This window comes from Phocoena phocoena, chromosome 12 (assembly GCF_963924675.1).
Source record: "Phocoena phocoena chromosome 12, mPhoPho1.1, whole genome shotgun sequence".
Taxonomy (NCBI): Eukaryota; Metazoa; Chordata; class Mammalia; order Artiodactyla; family Phocoenidae; genus Phocoena; species Phocoena phocoena.
In genome coordinates, this window is record NC_089230.1 from 47,255,592 (window position 1) to 47,277,195 (window position 21,604).

At 45.0% G+C, this 21,604-nt stretch overlaps 1 protein-coding gene across 1 annotated transcript in view; it reads right to left on the reverse strand.

Annotated features, from left to right (window-relative positions):
- Positions 1-14,042, reverse strand: part of CCN6 (cellular communication network factor 6) — a 30,915-nt gene extending 16,873 nt beyond the window's left edge. Inside the window, exons 1-3 of the mRNA XM_065888642.1 lie at positions 13,934-14,042; positions 12,325-12,523; positions 11,890-11,986 (exon numbers count right to left, since the gene is read on the reverse strand). Coding sequence (XP_065744714.1) covers positions 11,890-11,986; positions 12,325-12,523; positions 13,934-14,042 — 405 coding nt within the window. The remainder of the gene's footprint in view (positions 1-11,889; positions 11,987-12,324; positions 12,524-13,933) is intronic.
- Between the last annotated feature and the right edge of the window lie 7,562 nt (positions 14,043-21,604).

A 21,604-nucleotide genomic window follows, 5' to 3' on the forward strand; every position in this document is an offset into this window, starting at 1 on the left:
GATAATTACCTTAAATGTAAATGGACTAAACGCTTCCACCAAAAGACATATACTGGCTGAATGGATACAAAAACAAGACCCATATATTTGCTGTCTACAAGAGACCCACTTCAGACCTAGAGACACATACAGACTGAAAGTAAGGGGATGGAAAAAGATATTTCATGAAAATGGAAACCAAAAGAAAGCTGGAGTAGCAATTCTCATATCAGATAAAATAGACTTTAAAATAAAGACTATTAGAAGAGACAAAGAAGGACACTACATAATGATCAAGGGATTGATCCAAGAAGAAGATATAACAATTGTAAGTATTTATGCACCCAACATAGGAGCACCTCAATACATAAGGCAAATACTAACAGCCATAAAAGGGGAAATTGACAGTAACACATTCATAGTAGGGGACTTTAACACCCCATTTTCACCAAAGGACAGATCATCCAAAATGAAAATAAATAAGGAAACACAAGCTTTAAATGATACATTAAACAAGATGGACTTAATTGATATTTATAGGACATTCCATCCAAAAACAACAGAATACACATTTTTCTCTAGTGCTCATGGAACATTCTCCAGGATAGCTCATATCTTGGGTCACAAATCAAGCCTTGGTAAATTTAAGAAAATTGAAATTGTATCAAGTATCTTTTCTGACCACAATGCTATGAGACTAGATATCAATTACAGGAAAAGATCCATAAAAAATACAAACACATGGAGGCTAAACAATACACTACTTAATAACGAAGTGATCACTGAAGAAATCAAAGCAGAAATAAAAAAATACCTAGAAACAAATGACAATGGAGACACGACAACCCAAAATCTATGGGATGCAGCAAAAGCAGTTCTAAGAGGCAAGTTTATAGCAATACAATCCGACCTTAAGAAACAGGAAACATCTCGAATAAACAACGTAACCTTGCACCTAAAGCAATTAGAGAAAGAAGAACAAAAAAAACCCCAAAGTTAGCAGAAGGAAAGAAATCATAAAAATCAGATCAGAAATAAATGAAAAAGAAATGAAGGAAATGATAGCAAAGATCAATAAAACTAAAAGCTGGTTCCAAGAGAAGATAAACAAAATTGATAAACCATTAGCCAGACTCATCAAGAAAAAAAGGAAGAAGACTCAAATCAATAGAATTAGAAATGAAAAAGGAGAAGTAACAACTGACACTACAGAAATACAAAGGATCGTGAGAGATTACTCCAGGCAACTATATGCCAACAAAATGGACAACCTGGAAGCAGTGGACAAGTTCTTAGAAAAGCACAACCTGCCAAGACTGAATCAGGAAGAAATAGAAAATATGAACAGACCAATCACAAGCACTGAAATTGAAACTGTGATTAAAAATCTTCCAACAAACAAAAGCCCAGGACCAGATGGCTACACAGGCGAATTCTATCAAACATCTAGAGAAGAGCTAACATCTATCCTTCTCAAACTCTTCCAAACTATAGCAGAAGGAGGAACACTCCCAAACTCATTCTACGAGGTCACCATCACCCTGATACCAAAACCAGACAAGGATGTCACAAAGAAAGAAAACTACAGGCCAATATCACTGATGAACATAGATGCAAAAATCCTGAACAAAATACTAGCAAACAGAATCCGACAGCACATTAAATGGATCATACACCATGATCAAGTGGGGTTTATTCCAGGAATGCAAGGATTCTTCAATATATGCAAATCAATCAACGTGATACACCACATTAAAAAACTGAAGGAGAAAAACCATATGATCATCTCAATAGACGCAGAGAAAGCTTTCGACAAAATTCAACACCCATTTATGATAAAAACCCTGCAGAAAGTAGGCATAGAGGGAACTGTCCTCAACATAATAAAGGCCATATATGACAAACCCACAGCCAACATCGTCCTCAATGGTGAAAAACTGAAACCTTTTCCACTAAGATCAGGAACAAGACAAGGTTGTGCACTCTCACCACTCTTATTCAACACAGTTTTGGAAGCTTTAGCCACAGCAATCAGAGAAGAAAGGGAAATAAAAGGAATCCAAATCAGAAAAGAAGAAGTAAAGCTGTCACTATTTGCAGATGACATGATACTATACATAGAGAACCCTAAAGATGCTACCAGAAAACTACTAGAGCTAATCAATGAATTTGGTAAAGTAGCAGGATACAAAATTAATGCACAGAAATCTCTTGCATTCCTATACACTAATGATGAAAAATCTGAAAGTGAAATCAACAAAACACTCCCATTTACCACTGCAACAAAAAGAATAAAATATCTAGGAATGAACCTTCCCAAGGAGACAAAAGACCTGTTTGCAGAAAATTATGAGACACTGATGAAAGAAATTAACGATGATACAAATAGATGGAGAGATATACCATGTTCTTGGATTGGAAGAATCAACATTGTGAAAATGACTCTACTACCCAAAGCAATCTACAGATTCAATGCAATCCCTATCAAACTACCGCTGGCATTTTTCACAGAACTAGAACAAAAACTTTCACAATTTGTATGGAAACACAAAAGACTCCGAATAGCCAAAGCAATCTTGAGAATGAAAAACGGAGCTGGAGGAATCAGGCTCCCTGACTTCAGACTATACTACAAAGCTACAGTAATCAAGACAGTATGGTACTGGCACAAAAACAGAAAGATAGATCAATGGAACAGGATAGAAAGCCCAGAGATAAACCCACGCACATATGAATGATCACCTTATCTTTGATAAAGGAGGCAGGAATGTACAGTGGAGAAAGGACAGCCTCTTCCATAAGTAGTGCTGGGAAAACTGGACAGGTACATGTAAAAGTATGAGATTAGTTCACTCCCTAACACCATACACAAAAATAAGCTCAAAATGGATTAAAGAGCTAAATGTAAGGCCAGAAACTATCAAACTCTTAGAGGAAAACATAGGCAGAACACTCTATGACATAAATCACAGCAAGATCCTTTTTGACCCACCTCCTAGAGAAATGGAAATAAAAACAAAAATAAACAAATGGGACCTAATGAAACTTCAAAGCTTTTGCACAGCAACGGAAACCAGAAACAGGACCAAAAGACAACCCTCAGAATGGGAGAAAATATTTGCAAATGAAGCAACGGACAAAGGATTAATCTCCAAAATTTATAAGCAGCTCATACAGCTTAATAACAAAAAAACAAACAACCCCATCCAAAAATGGGCAGAAGACCTAAATAGACATTTCTCCAAAGAAGACATACAGGTGGCCAAGAAGCACATGAAAAGCTGCTGAACATCACTAATTATTAGAGAAATGCAAATCAAAACTACCATGAGGTATCACCTCACACCAGTTAGAATGGGCATCATCAGAAAATCAACAACCAACAAATGCTGGAGAGGGTGTGGAGAAAAGGGAACCCTCTTGCACTGTTGGTGGAAATGTAAATTGATACAGCCACTATGGAGAACAGTATGGAGGTTCCTTAAAAAACTAAAAATAGAATTACCATATGACCCAGCAATCCCACTACTGGACATATACCCAGAGAAAACCATAATTCAAAAAGACACATGCACCCCAGTGTTCATTGCAACACTATTCACAATAGCCAGGTCATGGAAGCAACCTAAATGCCCATTGACAGACAAATGGATAAAGAAGGTGTGGTACATATATACAATGGAATATTAGCCATAAAAAGGAACGAAATTGGGTCATTTATAGAGACATGGTTGGATCTAGAGACTGTCATACAGAGTGAAGTAAGTCGGGAAGAGAAAAACAAATATCGTATATTAATGCATATATGTGGAACCTAGAAACATGGTACAGATGAACCTGTTTGCAGGGCAGAAATTGAGACACATGTAGAGAACAAACGTATGGACAACAAGGGGGGAAAGTGGTGGCGGCGGTGGAGGTGGTGGTGTGATGGATTGGGAGATTGGGATTGACATGTATAAACTAATATGTATAAAATGGATAACTAATAAGAACCTGCTGTATAAAAAAATAAAAAAATTTTTAAGTTTAAAAAAACCACTGTATCTGATTTTACTCCTCATCTCCTTGAAGCCCATCCAGTGGCTCCCCACTGTCAACAGTATATGGTCCAAACTTCTGAGCATGGTATCTAAACCCTCTGTGTGCTGGTCCTCGCCTTCCTCTCTAGCGGTAGCACTCAATGCACTCTGCTCCTATGCCATGCACCTGACAAGAGGCACCAGGTCAGTTTCTCCTCCTCTGAGGTCTCCTCCTCTAAGGTCAGGCTTTTCCTCACATTGCTCCCTCTAATGAAGTGCCCGCTCCCCAAACTTCCCACCTGGGGACACCTGTTTATCTCTCCAGTCTGGAAGCATTTCTATATGATCTCCGAGGTCAAAAGGTAACACGGTTGAAAACTAAGGATAAAGAGAAAATCTTGGAATCAGCCTGAGAAAGGGGGAGTATTACACACAGGAGAATAACAATAAGTATGAGATCTGACTTCTCATCAAAAGAAGGAAACCAAGATGCTCTTCAATAGGTGAGTGGATAAACTGTGATACATCCAGACAGTGGAACATTATTCAGTGCTAAAAGGAAATGAGCTATCAAGCCTTGAAAAGACATGCATATCACTAAGTGAAAGAAGCCCATCTGAAAAGGCTACATACTGTATGGTTCCAACTATATGACATTCTGGAAAGGGCAAAACTATGGAGACAGTAAAAAGATCAGTGGTTGCCAGGGGTTGGGGGAAGGGATAAATAGGTGGAGCACAGAGGATCTTTAAGGCAGCGAAAATACTCTGTACGATATTGTCATAGTGGATACATGTCATTATACATCTGTCCAAACTCAGAAGGTACAACACCAAGAGTGAACCGTAATGTAAGTGATGGACTCTGGATGGTTATGATGTGCCAGTGTGCTTCATCAGTTGTGTACCACTTTTGTGGGGGACACAGATAATCCGGGTGGAGGGGAGGCAGTGCACAGGAAATCTCTGTACTTTCCTCTCAAACTTGCTGTGACCCTAAAACTACGCCAAAAAACCTATGTCTTTAAAAAAAGAGGTGGAGAAGGAGAACAAGGCCCCCAGACAGAATGTTGAAAGAAAAAAAACTGTCAACCTGAGGTTCTTTCTCCAGTGGAATTATCTTTTTAAAATGAGGGTAAAATTAAATACATTTCCAGATACACAAAAGCTGAGAGAAATTGTTGCTAGCATACCTGTCTCACAAGAAATACTAAAGGAAGCTCTTCAGTCTGAAGGGAAAATTACAATAGATAGTACTTTAGAAATACAGGAAGAAATCAAGGGTCCCAGAAATGGCAAATATGTGGGTAAATGTAAAAAACTGTATATAATTTTTTCTTCAGACATTTTGATTGTTTTCAAAATCAAAAGCTCAAGACCACAAAAGAATCATCAGAATAATACAACAGAAACAATGAGGGGTCTTGACCACAGAGCTGAGCTTTAGTATAACTCTGGGATTTAGATAACTTGCATTTATTTGATCTTTGAGCCTCAATCCTCCTCTGTAAAACAGGGCTAATAATGTCCACTTTGCAAGGTTATTTTGAGGATTAAGATAATGACTAAAGTGCATAGCACAGGGCATGGCACATAGTAGATTTTCTATAAATGGTAGGTATTATCAGACCCTTAACTTTGCCATTAAGCATAATATTTTCTTGTTGCTCTCTACATAACCCCTTTTTGTGTTTGTTTCTTACTTTGCGCGCATCTCTCTCTGTTGGAATATTTGCTGTTTAGGGAGATGCTGTAGTTCTCAGTCAACAAAAATGACAGGGTTTTTCTCAAGAGCAGTGGAATAGGCAATAGGCAGCCCCATCTCACCCCTACTGGAGAAAAGCACCCCTCCACATAATGGTACCACTGACATTCTTGTTATGACCCTTTTAAAATCTTCAATCTCTCCACATATAACAATTTTCAACCCCTTGTTTTCTAAAATACATCTACTACTTACTGCCTCAATCAAATTAACTCACAGACACATCCCTGTATTCTAAATAACCACGTTTCAAAAGCTCTGTCTTCTGGGCTAGCGAAAACCTCCACCATGTAAATAAATCCATAAATAAGTCACCCTGTTTTAATGGTCTTAATAAAAAACACTAAAGCAAAGAATTGCTCATATTAAATTAAACTTCCCTTTGGTCTGCTGTGTGAACTACTTAAAAATCTCCTGGACTGATTCCTTTTCATGAAAAGTGAAAAACTCATGGGTTAAGAAAAAAGAAATAGAATGTTTTAAAAATATAAATGTTTGCTCCGAAAAGCTCCTTTCCTACAAGGACAGGCTTAGCTGAAGAAAGCCATTAGGATCACTTTTTCCAGCGGCTCTGTGCCTTCTGCCCGGGCTGGCGCCCGCAGAGGACCACAGCCACCCCACCCACTGGGCTGCCGCTCCCCAAGTGCGTGTGCCAGCAGACTCCAGTAAAAAATACACCGTATGAAAATCTGGGAGCTGTTCAAACATATCGGAAGCAGGATTAAGTGCCCTTCCCCGAAAGGGAGAAATGTTTTTCACTCTTTCCCGAAGCTAATGAACCAAAACAGGACTCGATTTGGAGAGGAAAATGGCTCCCTATTCGTCTGCAAGTATTTCCACAAGAAATGCATCCCTCCTCTTCCCCCATCTTCTCTTCCTTTTTATCTCTGACCTGAGGAAATAGGAGTCGCCGCATCCCCTGGGGGAAGGAGTGGTGGGAGACCCAGGACGTACCTGTGACAGAGCAGCCAGGAGAAGCGTGGAGAGGAGCGGCCCTCGCATGGCCCCGGCCCGGCCGCGCGCAGCCAGAGATGCGAGGCCAGCGCACAAAGCTCCCCTGTCTCTCCAGGAGAAAGGACCCACGCCTCCACCTCTCCCGGCTCCTGACTTCGTGCTCCCGCTCTCAGACTCTGCTTTCGCTTTCCCAGATCCCTTTTACTGCCCTGTTTACTTTCAGGAGACTCTTCTCATATTTACCTTTGCGGTGGCCTGGAGCGCACTCCTCCCGGGACTGAGAAGGGCAGATCAGGGGTGACTTCTGTTTGAGGAGCTGTCCCACCTGCTCTAGAGATCAGAGCCCGCCTTGGGCAAAATGGTGAAGTTAGACGCAGTTACCCGCCTTGCCCTCAGCCTCTCGTCTGGGTTTGCCTCTCCAAGCCCCCTCTGTGCTGCTTGCTTTCCCCAGTCCTCAAGCACAGGGTACCAGCCTGGCCTCTGGCCACAGCACCCCCATCACAGCCTGCTGCGTCTGGGCTTCTCCCTCCACATGGTAACAGGTTCCCACAGGCCTTCCCTCACCCCCCAGCTTCTACTCACAGTTCCCTGTACTTATCTCTGTTACAGCATGTTCCTCATAGCAGGTGGATTAGGTTTGGGGAAAAAAAAATGTAGATTGAACCCAGGTGGACGCCGGCAGTACAGGGCCTGAGAGAAGCCCCTTTCTGTGGCTGCAGCCCCATGATAGATGAGAGTAAAGTTAACCCCAATCTTTTGGGGCTAAGATAAGACAATTACACTAGTGGCAATCATTCATTTAACAAATTAAGATTTTTTTTTAATTTATTACAGATTTTTACCCCCCTCTCCTTCTAATTCTCACCTCCCTGGCATGTGTGGTCACCAGCCCATGTCCTCCTGTGTCCTGTTGTGTGTGACCTTTGCTTACCCAGCTTCTCAACCTTGGTCTTTGTCCATGTGTCTTGACATGCATCTGTGATGGGGCTTCGTCTTCTTGTGGATCCAGTGTCTGGTCCATCTTCCTGCCCCCATCCTAGGGCCGATTTCTATTCCCTTTGACCTGTTACCTATCCTCTCTTTACCTGTTGCCTCTCCTGGGTTCACTGCTCACCTTTGTTTCTACGTATAAGTACACAGTGACTGACGCTCATTCAGTCCCAAGCCCAAGACCTGGGGAAAACCTGGGCTCCCTGCCAACAACGGGGAATCTGGGGTCCTGGGAGAGCCAGGGACTCCATAAAATGTGCAAACATACTCTACACAATTTACAAAGTAGTCAGTTACACCATAATTACATACACACCAAACAACAAGGAATACCAAGCATAGTTATGGTGTCATCTCCTCATCCTTCCTCCCTGAGAAACAGGACAAAACCTATGTAATAGGGAAAAACCTCTGCATTCTATTACAAGTCAATCACTAAAGGGATGTTGCCTATAAGCTAAAATTAACATAATGGCCCATCTCTGGGAACCCTGCCTCCCAGGTAATGAGAGTTAAGCTAAAATACCTTTGTTTAGCTCACAGGAAACATTCTGACCAGGCCCACCTGTGAATGGCTGCAGGAAGGAAGAAACTAACACACCCCCTCCAGAGCTGGATCAGAACCAAGGCTTCACCCCCTCCCCTTTTAGTATAAACGAAGCCTGAATTCTAACTCGGGGAAGATGGTTCTTTGGGACCACCCATCTTCTCCGTCTGCTGGCTTTCTGAATAAAGTCGCCACTCCTTGCCCCAACACCTCGGTCTCTTGATTGATTTGCCCGTCCTGCCATGAGCAGTACAAACATGGACTCAGTAACACCTGAGAACGGCCTAGTGAAGGAAGATGGGTCTGTGTTGGTCCAATCTTATTATTTTTGTCTCTCTGGTTTAACATCATCTGATCTTTGGGTTTCCAGCCTCAGTGATTCATGCACCACACTGGCCATGAGAAAGGATCATTTCTCATTTCCTCGCTGGTCCATCAAAAGCAGAAAAATCTACGCCCAGAATTAACATATTCATCAACTACATCCGTCCTCTTCCAAATGTGATACTGCACCTATCTGTTCAGTGTTTGAACTTAAGGAGATTCATGTTCCTCCCGTGTGCCCTCTGTGAAATGCTGGCAGTAGCAGCCATTCTTTTTTTTTTTTTTTGCGGTATGCGGGCCTCTCACTGTTGTGGCCTCTCCCGTTGTGGAGCACAGGCTCCGGACGCTCAGGCTCAGCAGCCATGGCTCACGGGCCCAGCCGCTCCGTGGCATGTAGGATCTTCCCAGACCGGGGCACGAACCCGCGCCCCTGCATCGGAAGGCGGACTCTCAACCACTGCGCCACCAGGGAAACCCCAGCAGCCATTCTTCTGGAAATGTCTTCCCTCCCTCGGCAGTCTCTCTGCCACAGGGCAGGGGAAGGTGTCATACTCCCCATCCTTGCCTCTTGGTAGGAAAGGAACATCTTAGTTGAGAATGAACTTGCGAATCCTCCTCCAGTGTGCAGGATGGATGGGCTCTGGGTTACTCACTGTGGCTTGTGTTTAGACCTCTCCAGCCATGGGCATGCTCCTCTTTAACTATTTCAAGCCCACTACAGATGGACTGAGTGACTATCATATTTCTAGAGGTTGGGGCTGCCATCTTCTACTTTAGACATCAAGAACCATCACAGTGTGTGTCTTGCTGTGAGCACTTTCCTCCATTATCTCATTTAACAAAATGCCAATCTGCCTGGGAGTTCATTTCACAAGTGTTCAGCTTGAGATGTACATTCAAGTAGACATGTCATTGAGCATAACTAATATTTGCAAGATGTTTCATGATTTACAAGGAAGTTCACATGCATTATCTTTTTTAATTTCACAGCTCAGTGAGGTATGCAAAAGCAGTATTACCATCCTCATTTAGCAGATTAAAAAGTTGAGGTTAAGTGATTGCACTTGGTCCATAAAACACACTTAATCCCAGCCCTCTAGAGCTATGTAATCTACTGAGAGCGAAGATGCTAAACAAATAAACACGCAAAATATCCATGATTGAAAACTGAATAAAGGCTAAAGGCTAATAATAAAGAACAAGAAATTACAAGAGAGAATGATAGGTACGAGCTAATTTAAATCAGGGGGCAGGGAGGACACCTGTAAGGCAGTGACACAAAGAGTTGAGAGAGAGGTACTTCCCTGGTGGCGCAGTGGTTAAGGAGTCGCCTGCCAGTGCAGGGGACACAGGTTCGTTCCCTGGTCCGGGAAGATCCCACACACCGCAGAGCAACTAAGCCCGTGTGCCACAACTACTGAGCCTGCGCTCTAGAGCCCGTGAGCCACAACTCCTGAGCCCACGTGCCACAACTACTGAAGCCCACGCGCCTAGAGCCCGTGCTCCACAACAAGAGAAGCCACCGCAATGAGAAGCCCACGCACTGCAACAAAGAGTAGCCCCTGCTCGCCACAACTAGAGAAAGCCTGTGTGCAGCAACGAAGACCCAACACAACCAAAAATAAATAAATAAAATAAGTAAATTTACTAAAAAAAGGAAAGAGTTGAGAGAGGAAGCCAGCTGAAGAGTCGGGAAGACTCCTGGTCCAGTGGTCTCTCCACTGGCGAAACACACACCTCTGGTGGTGACAAGCTCCATCTGTGAAGAACATGTGCCACTGCCCTTCCTGTAAGATTCCTGAGCTTGTTCTAACAGCAACAGCATCACAACTAGAATAGTCCCTTCTCCTGGGTCATCTGGGCAGGCAGAGATCAGCCTCCACACCTCCGTCAGTGCACCAAGCATGGGATGAGTCTCCCTTTCCTCACCCCGTCCTTCTTTTCCTCGCTTATTGGTTGTGGAGAGGAAGCTATTGTTAGTCCGAGAAAAGAACCGACATTGTTGGTGTAGTCGGGCGCTGAACGTGGGTGTCAGTGAAAGTAGAGCTTTATAATAACCACCGCTGGGCTTCCCTGGTGGCGCAGTGGTTGAGAGTCCGCCTGCCGATGCAGGGGACACGGGTTCGTGCCCCGGTCCGGGAAGATCCCACATGCCGCGGAGCGGCTGGGCCCGTGAGCCACGGCCGCTGAGCCTGCAGGTCCGGAGCCTGTGCTCCGCAACGGGAGAGGCCACAACAGTGAGAGGCCCGCATATCGCAAAAAAAACCCCAAAAAACCAAAAAAATAATAACCGCCGCTAACAATTACCAAGTGCTCAGGGCGCCTCTCATCGTTGTGCCGAGTGCTGTACACGTGTGGACTCAGCTGCCCCTCACAGCATCACTGGCGGGGAGGTACAGTTATCACCATCTTTGAGGAAGCTGAGGCAAGGCCACGTGGATAGCAAGAGGTAGAACCAAGAATGCAAGCATTTAATCCCCTGCTCTGCTGCCCCTCTGCCTGGCCTGTAAATTACATAGAAATCCGCAGGATGATTTATTGAGATAATTAATTTGCACCGCATTTTCAAAGCTTTTTTCCCTTCCTGCTCACCTCTCTAGTTTCAAGAAGTTAGTGAGGCCATTTATATTTCCCTCTCTCCATCCTCCAAGCAGAAGAAGGAAGCTACTGCAATGCTTTCTCTCGTCTTTTAGGGAACTGGATCTCACTGAAGAGGTGATGCTGGGAGAGAAGAGAGGAGTGAGTCTGAGGCAGCCAAAGAAGGAGGAAGCTCGGGAGGCCGGTGGGGAGGGGGGGGCGGTAAGGACTGGACACTCGGGCCACCTCCGCACAAGTTCCCCGAGGACCTCCGTGCACGTACAGAGCCTTCAGTGCCTACGCAGACGTGGACTGTCAGGGTGTGGGCAGGAAGCTCAGCAAGGGAAGACCAGAGGCCTGGCCTCTTCTCCAGGCACCAGCTAGGCCTCCTGGGTTGTTGATCAACCTCCGCTGGCGGCAGTGGTGGAATGGGGAGGAGCCCTCCAATGACGGCTTCGAATAATAAATTTATCTCCAGATGGAGATGGGGGAGGGTGCTTCAGAGCCAGGTTTAATTTAAATTTTAACTTTAATTAAGTTAATCAAATTAAAATTTGAATTTGAAGAAAATGAAGAAACGGATATTTCCTAAACGCCTGGATTTGTGGCTTCATATTCATGCTTGCTACGAATACCATAAGTCTCACAAAATCACCATTCTCCTAGAGTGCATATTCTCCCCTGAAAATTCACAGGCCTCAGAACCAAAACCAATGCCGGGATCCTCTATACCATCTCCTCTGGCTCTCCGTCCGCTCTGCCTGGGCCAGCAACTAGATCTCTAATCAAGGATTCTTCCAAGCGACTTGCTACTGCCGGCCCAACGGTGCTGAAGGGCATTCAAATGGCAGGTGTTCAATAAAAACTTGTTGGTTATTTAAAAGCACTCCTTTTAAAATCGCCCTAAAACTACCAAATCTATGCATGTCTCTATTCTTGCATAATTTATCCACTGCATCCTTAAGTGCCCTTTTAAAACTAATCGTTGCACTTCTCACGTACCTTTTTCCTAAGTGTGTATATTCTGTTAAATGCGCCCCCCCGTTTTTTTTTTTTTGCAAAGCTCAAGCCTCAAGATCCTGACATGAATTTCATGACACATGTCCGGGGAAGCAAGTTTGCTCCCTCTTCTTCCCCCACTAACCTACAAGCCTAGTTCACCAGCACCTGCGCACTCTCTGAGGGGCTGCACCATGCGTGCTAAGGTGCTGCCAATGCCCCAGCCTCAGAGGGCAGGTTGTAAGCGTTGCCAGGCTCTGCTTGGCCTCCTGTCCAGCTTTTAGTGAACCGGGTCCAAGAACGAGCAGCCCCTGACGACCGTAGAATGCCAGGCCTGCCATCTGCGTGGGCCTCATAGCAGAGTCTCCTTGAAAAGAAGCAGGTGCCCTCATTCCAGGGCATCAGAAAGTCAGGCTGCGGCCCAAGAAAAACAAGGCCCGCAAGGTTACCTCAGAGGATCTAACTCACTTTGTCACTTGGCCCTGTTAGACGGGTTTGCAGGGGGAGCCCTGTGTGGGAAAGAGGGCTGAGTTAATCAGATGCAGGAGCTGAGGGGCCTCCTGAGAGGCAGGAAGGGAGAGAAGAGGAGGACGAGGTATTTCCCGTATTTCCAAATGTGGGTGGAGCTCATCTTTCAGGGAAGGAAAATGTGCATAATGTGGTGTTATTCCTGAGCCTAAAAACGATTGCACGTGGGAATCATAATCCAATTAGATGGGCAGGCCCATTGGCTGACTTGGAGCCAGCAGACCCCAGTTCACATTGCAAGTTCTGCTACTTACCAGCTCGCTGACCTTGGACAATATCCTCCACGTCTCCCCACCTCTAGGCTTCTTAACCTTCCAGTCCATCCTCGACACTGCTGCAGATTTATCTTCCTTCAACACAAATTTGACCAAGTCACTCTCCTACTCAGTACCTTTCTTTTACTCCCCCTTGCACCCGGGATAAAATCCACCTCCTGGCCGGCATGGTAGATAGCGCTCTGTGATGCAGCGGCCTTCCCACGGGCCTGTCCCCTCCTCACCCCTGCACTTACACAGCACAGAAATGCTGTGTGTGGGCTGTGCTGTGTGTTCCCCCAGACTCTTGCTTTTGCTTATGAAGTTCTACCAGGAGAAACCCGCCCACAGTTCACCGGTTTGGTGAACCATTCGCATTAGTGACTCTGCTGAGAAGCCTTCCCAACCAGCACCTCTGAACAAAGGTCCTCAAGCCCTTCGTGCACAGCTAACGGCCGTGTAAAACCTGTATTGCAATCATGTGTTTCCATGGAAGGTTGCCAGATTTAGCTAATAAAAAGAATGGTAATAATAATGATAGGATGCCCCATTATTTTTTTAGTATATATGGGACATATTTTATATTAAAAATCTATTCGTTGTTAACATGAACCTCAGATTTAGCTGGACTTACGTTTATATGGATTGTCCCTACTGGACCGAGTCACAAGAGGGTGGAGACTGACAAGACCTCAATATAGCCTTGGTACACACAAAATGACTGGCAGGTGCTTGATAATCTTTATTTACCTTACATGATTGGCACCTGGTGTTTCTAGACTTAAGTTATTCGTTTTACAGGCAAATGAATAAACACGGCATTCATTTTTTTCTTTGCCTTTTAACATTAGGTCGCCTTTTGAAGGCTAAGCGTTGCCCCACGCACAATTCAGACTAGTTTCTGATGTTCAGAACTGCAGTTCTGCAGTTTTCCAGACCCAACCTGCAATGAACACTGATAGACGATAGATGGCGCAATGGACTAACGTACTGGCCTTCCGCCCCGCTGCGGGAGGCGGGTAAGAAAGAAGGCGCAGCGCTGCCGCAGAGCCCTGCGTTATTGATTGCAAAGCTGCCGCAGAGGTGGGAGGATCCCGCCGCCATCTCGCCACGTCAGGTCTCCCGCAGTATCCGGGATGTCCCTTCAAGATGCTTTCCACTCCCTGCCAAGTCCCTTGATGTGGGAGGAGAGAGCTGTCTGTCGCACACATTATTTTTCTCATTCATAGGAAGATTGGACCTCTCCATAGAATTATTTTAATTCACATTGTCACTGTGAAGAGTGGCACCAAAGAATAGCAGCTGTCCTTTCTGAAGACCACCGCCTTTTAAATCGACACCTATGCTTAAATATTACCGAGTGTAATTAAAAGGCAATAAAATCGTGTGGGGATGGGATGAGGGTGTTCATCACTCAATTATAAAACATTCTTTTATAAATAGATGAAACAGTTGAAAATAAATAGATGAAAATACTTGGGATGTAAAATAATTTCGTTATATTGATGTGTGAGCGCGGCTACGTTTTCAGCCCCATTGTAATCGGACACCTACCTGCACATTCTAACTGAAAGGAAGTGCTCTGAAAGTAAACCGTGGGTGGGGTCGCCGTGCAAATCACGGTTGGCATCCCTCACTGCTAACAGTAGAGGGCGATAATCCATTCGGACAAAAAGGAGAACCATGCGCACAAATGATACCTTTACGCAGCCAACATTTTATTGTAACAGGGAACTTAAAATCTATATTCACTCACCAGTCGTTTTATTGACCCAATGCCTCTTCTTACAATATGGGTTTGCTGGTTAGAGTGCTGTATTATTTCCTTTCTTTGCAAACCACACACACATAATGCATCCTCTGTATTGTCTCACTGGGTTTCCTTAGTGAGATGAGAATTTAAAGACAGTACAAAGCATCTTGACTCAAGAATCCTTCTAGATGCTGTACTGATAACCATCAAATATAATTCAGCAACGCTTTTAAAATAGACTTTCCTTCACTGAGTCTTTCCAAAGCATTAAGCTGAATTTTTACTGGTAGCACATCCCTCTTTCTTTGTGTACTGGTGTATCACTAGTTTTAATAATATCTGGTCAAACTGTGTAATTACCGGAAAACCATCAATTGGAATTAACAGGTTAGGAAAGAAGCAAACAACACACCGTGGGCCCACTAAACAGTAGCCTGTGCAGTACCAGCCGCCAGCCCTCAATGAGCTGTGGACATCAGTCAACCTCTTAGCTCAGGCAGCTGTAAAGAACACCATAGCTTGGGTGACTTACAAGCAACAGAAATTTATTTCTCATAGTTTGGGAGACTGAAAGTCTGAGATCAGGGCCATGGTCAGGTTCTGGTGCGGGCGCACTTCCTGGTTGAAAGACAGGAGTCTTCTCACTGTACACTGACATGGAGAAAAGACGGGGAGAGCTCTCTGGGCTCCCTACCACCATCACACTGAAGGCTGGATTCCAACCTATGAATTTTGGGGGAGCACAAACATTCAGTCCATTACAGTCAGTATGCTTCACAAAGAAAATGGATAGTTAATCTGGCCCATCAGTTTCATGGAGGTCATCTTAAAAAGCTTCTGCTTGAATTCAGGAAATAGTCATTGTTTTTCAAAAAAACAAAAACAATAAAAAATACATACTAATCATCTACCACTTAGCCAAATCCACATGCAACGTAATTGAATCAATTGTGAGATCACATGCCATCCTAACTTAAGACCTGGCAGAACAAAACTGAGCTCCTCTCACCCCCAGTGGGGCTGCCAGTTGACGAGGTTCATCCACAAAGGCCTCCCCACAGTGAGTCCGTGTCAAATTTTCAGAGTGTGGAGAGCAACTCTTCAGTCCTGGCTGCCGAAATGCCATCTGTGTCCCCTTCCAGTCACACAGACACTGTCCTTACCAGCCCCTCGGATTTTATGTCCAAACTTAGTATATCCAACTGCAGCAAGCAAGAATTTTAGTCCTGAGACTCAGGTGCACAAGAAACATATATTTTTAGAATCCCTTAAATCAAGTTAAATGTGACTCCAGGTCCCCCTCCCACTGAGTTGATGGGCAGTTGGATCATTTTCATTACTGGGCACCTGCTCTGTCCTGATTTGTATCAGGGTTCCGGGTTCCTGCAGCCCACAGGCCACATTGTCCCAGCCCCTGGGGTTCCTTGGGGTCTAAAGACCTCGCTTGGGGCATGAGAATCATTGGTGAGCTGCAAGGTCCCACCTCTGGGGCCCAACCTCTCTAGCTAGGGACACTCTGGGGACATCCTGCCCTCTTTTCAGCGCACGGACAAGGAATGGCAAGCAGCTCCACCCTCACAAGACCTCTGACCAGTCGTAGGGGGAACTCTCTCCCGCATCACCCAAACTGCCTCCAAAGGTACTCCTCCCACTCTAGGGCAGAATTTACCTTAAACAGGAGCAGCTGTGACCCGCCTTGGCACCAAGGGGCGGTAAAAACAATTTGTGGATTGGCGCTGAATGGAAATGAGTTGTTTTAATGTGGACAAAACAATTTTAAAGATTCAAAGCAGCTTTCATCAAGAATAGCCTGTCTTTTCTGGACAGTTATAAAAAGAGGAGGGATGGATACTTCCCTACGATGGAGAACACGGAGCCTCTGCTGTTGGGCTCTGCAAGCATCTCCACATGCAGACAATTCATCTTGTTAACGAGCATCTCCAGCTCATACATTCCTTCCATCACACCTCTAATTAAGCAAGTGCATTAAATTTTCAGTATCAGCGATAAATGTCCCTCCAGCGCAAGAAATTTCTATTATAGTTGTATACCTTTTCTACTATAGAAAAGAAATAACTCACATTTACATGATTCCAGTGTTGGCTTTGAGTAAACGAATATGGGAGCAACTCAGAAAGGAATCCGAAGGAAGTATAGTGTTGGGAAAGAAGGCTGGAACTCACAGTCCCCTGGGAGCGGAAGGGTCGGTCCTGGTCAGCGAACTTCTGTTAGGGAGCTCATTATTTCAGAAGACGGTCCATGCCATTATGACAACCCTCTGCAGCAGCACTGGAGAGTAGAATGTTCTGCAACGATGGAAAGATCCTATAATACAGAGTTTGCTCTTATAGTGTGCTTGCTACTGGGAGCTTAAAATATGGCTAGTGTAACCAAGAAACTGAATTTTAAATTTACTTAACTTTAGTTAATTTAATTTAAGTTTAAATAGTTGTATGTGGCTAGGGGCTCCCATATTGGACAGCACATCTCTGCGGTCTTTTTCTCTTCTAATCTATGATTTGTACCTCATCTACTTTCGTAAAAGTTCTAAAACAGATTACCAAAAAAATCAAGCGTAGCGTGAAATGGCAAAATTGAAAAAAATTTCATAATAAAAGGAGAAAGTCATTCTGTAAAAGAGAGCCGAAAAATAGTGTTCCCAGACACATGGAATGAGTTAGTCATTGCCTTTGAAAATTAAATTTATTTGTAAATTGCTGGAAAGTAAGGCAAAAATGGAAAGTCACACAGGAGGCAACGTTGAAATGTGTAGTTAACAAGTGTTTGGCTGCCAGCAACCCTTATTTGTTTGGGAACGGTTGCCCTGCCTCTGAAGCCCCCAGCCCTCACCCATTGCATCTACTTGGTTATGGCAGAGCCACTGGAGGTGACTCTACCTCTGGCACCTACTGGCCAATCACAGTTGTCCTCTTGAGAGACTGGACTTGGGACACAGGAGAGTGTGATCTCTCCCTAGGCCAATGGACACAGGTGTGAAACTCGGGGTCTGTGGAGCTGAGGGACAGAAGACGGTGGTCTGGCACCAAGACAGGAGAACACAGTGTGGCGAGGGTCATGGGCACAGGCTCCGGGTTCAACTGCTGTCTTACTTACTAGCTGTGTGACATTGGCCACATGCCCTAACTTCTCCAGGCTTCCACTTCTCTAAAATGGGAGTGATTTTAGTTCAGATTTCACAGAGTTGTTGTACAAATAAATGCAAGGACATAATAAGTGCTTCACGAATATTATTATTAATTATAATAATATTAGGGTCAGAATCCCGACAGCACTCAAGTCACTGGACTGTGTCATTGCCAAAGTCTTAGCAATTACCAGCCCTTGGGCTCCATGAGACACACTGCTCCCCATACTCTTAAAATAATATTCTGTTCTGCATCAGTGGATTCGGACTGGGTTTCTAGTAACTGTATCAAGCAGAGTGTTAACTTGTATGCCATCTTTTGGAATGCTACCTTGTCTTCTTCCCTGTGCAGATGGCCAGGCCGACCTAACCTTCCTCAGACTCTTACCACAGGCAGGGGCATGGATAGGAGAGCTCAGGTAGACACACTTTAAAGTTATGATTTTTAGTGGACACGGGCCATATTTTTGGCTGCCCAGCACCCACACCATTTTATTTGGGAATAAACCTTGCAGAATACGTGTCTTGGAGGGAGATAGGGTCCCACTTCCTACTACAGGAGCTGGAAGTTGCCAAATGATGCTTTTCTCCACCCCTTGGCAGATACAGTGTGGACACATGACCTGGGCTGGGCTAAATGAATGCTTGTGATGGGGACTCTGGAAGGAGTGACACAGATGTGACTTGTCGTTGTCATGGTGACGGTGATGCTGACATCCAGAGCCCTGCTCTGGAGGGGGCGGCACTGATGCCAAAGTGCTGACCCGATTGCTCCTGAGACCTGACCCTCACTGGCTCCCCCTGCCCAGCTTCCCATTTTCCAAGTCTAGTTCTGCAAATTTCCTGTGCATTCTGTGAGCTACCTAGTGTGTTGCCAATGAACTCCTCCTCTGCATAAGCTGGCCAGGAGGGGGCCTTTGGCCTGTAACCAAGAACCTTGCTTTTCCCTTTTACCCCTTTGAGAAATTAAGTGACCAAAAATAAACACAGCTTTCTCCCTGGGCTCTTGCTGCATCACCTTCAACGAATATTCCTGCTCCAGCCCCCAAAATGGGCACGTTTCTATCAACTCTTGCACAATCCCATGGTGATTGGACTGCCACTTGGCCACACTCGGCCTGGTTCTTGTACCACGGCAGAGCACGTGATGGAAGAGGTCCGAACGACTGAGCAGGTACCAGACATGATGCATTGCTTCCAAAGTTACCATTATCAGGTTTGAGGCTGATGTCGTATTCTGGAGAGAGGAAAGTAAGCTGTCTTCAGAATGACTGAATTTATACACAAGTCAAATGTTCATCTTTTATCTTGAATGGATGTGCCAGAACACCTCTAATAACGACCTTCTCCTTTAGATTAATAAATTAGTATTCTCTCTTGATGAAGTGGTGTTTATAGCTTCACCTTCTAACATAGAGTTCTTCCCAGAAACTTGTTGTTCAATAGTCTATCCACATGTGTTCAGCTCTCAGTTCTGTGTAGACAGGAGCATATGTACCCAGAGCCTAGTGCTATTCTCAATGAACACTAGACAATAAATATTTGTTGGAAAAATGAGTAAGGGAGCTAACTCATGAGTGAAGGTGCAAGTAGCACGCAGGAGAAGCGTGAGGCGCCAGCCATTTGCGTTTGCCCTGGAAGGACAGACCTTCCGTGAGCTTGGGAATGGAGAAGGAAAGAGCACAGCTGATGATCCAGAACATCTACTCATCACAGAAATATGAGGCTGTTTTGGTCTGGTTTTCGTCATGAGGAGAACTGACAATTAAATCCTTCTGTGAAGGTAACAAGCACAGCCAGTGGGAGACTTGGGCTCAAGCTATAGGACAGTCATTGACGGGGCAGGGTGCGATCACGTGTGGTGTGAGGCTGGCATGACCCTCCAAAGTGAGCTCACCTCTGTCATGGGAGGGGTGCCACGGAGCGCCCCCTCTTCATTCGTCCGGCTCAGCTCCCCAGGAGCCCCTGGAACAGCAGACTCTTCTGTCCTGGCCCAGATTCATCTGGATGACTTGGCTGATCACTTAGGACCTACATTTCTGATTTTCCCCCATTCTTTAATCCAAAACAAAGAAGGAAAAGAGCCATTTCGGACACCATTTGTCATCTCTGTAAGTCAAACTACATTTCTGTTTTTTTCTGCTTTGACCACATCAGGGGAATGCAGCTGGACAGATTTCCACCAATTCGGGATTGCCTAACTCAAAATATTGACTGACTGGTCTTTGGAAAATTTAATTTGGGGACTCTGAAGCCTCCTCCTTCGAGAGAGGCAGTTGGCCTCCAGGGTAGCAGACCTGAGGTATAGGAGGCCGATGACTACTGACAGGGAGAGACGTGCCTTCAATACTAAGATGAATGAAGACCACACAGGCAGACTCTCTGGATGGCAGGTGCTACATGGAGTGGAGCTGCTGTTCTAGCTCAGCGCCTCTGGGACAAATACAGATCTCCCGGGGATCATGATTCAGGATGTGGGTGGGGCCTGAAATTCTGCCTTTCGGACCAGCCCTCAGGTGGAGTCAGTGCTGGCGGTGTTCAGACCCCATCTGGAGCTGACAATTTCCAGAGCAACTTCTGTTACGGCAGATACACTCAATAAAGGAAACCTAGCATGCAGAAGAAGACAATCTTTTTTTTTTTTTTTTTTTGCAGTATGCGGGCCTCTCACTGCTGTGGCCTCTCCCGTTGTGGAGCACAGGCTCCGGACGCGCAGGCTCAGTGGCCATGGCTCACGGGCCCAGCCGCTCTGTGGCACGTGGGATCTTCCCGGACCGGGTCACGAACCCACGTCCCCTGCATCGGCAGGCAGACTCAACCACTGCGCCACCAGGGAAGCCCAGACATTCTTTTAAACATTTCCATTCCTGTTCCCCTAAAGCAGTGGCTCTCAACTTGAGCTGCAATTAGAATCACTTGGGGGGCTTTAAGTATCCCAGGGCCTAGGCCTCACCTCAGACCAGTGGCATCAGCATCTTGCAGGGTAAGACCCAGGCGTCCAGATGTTTACAAGCTCCCCAGGTGATTCCAGTTGGCAGCTGGAGCTGAGACTAGCTGCCCAGAGAGAGCGTTTGCCCAGGAGTCGTTGGTATGATCTGCCAGCCCTGCCTCTTGCTGCTGCTTCTACTGCTTGGAATGGTGCTATCGTCCACCTGCCTGTGGAGCCTGTTCCTCTCCCCAGATTTGGGAACACAGGTCATGGCCCGTTTGCCATGGAGAGTCCATCTTTCTGGCCTCCAGGCCTACCTGTGCTGTCGGTGCTGACACCCACTCTGCTGTCTGCTGGGCTATGGCTCCCAGAGTCTGTTTTACACAAATACCACGGGGATGCTCATAGATGCTATTTAAAATGGAAAATACATGTATTTTTAAAAATGACAGTAGTTTGGGTTAAATAAAGTCAACCAGATTTATTTACTCTAGGACTTCTCAGATCCTTTACTATTTAATTGGCCAATGTGCTCATCCCTTATCGGAAGACACTAGAGGCACAGTTCTCCCAATTAATTTGACCACGAAAACTTGTTTAAAGCACAAATTCAGGAAACAGGTTTTGGAACATACCGCTCCGGGGTATGATTTAAATTTAAACTTTTCCTGGATACATTTTCTAATATTTTCAATATTGTTTGTTATCATGCACGTATTTTAGTCAACTCACTAGTGTTTTATAGGTAACCACCTAATGCTCTGGGCTATGTCGAGTACTAGGAAATATGAATTTGGTATCTGCTTCACATGAAACAATTCGAGAATAACTGTGCTTAA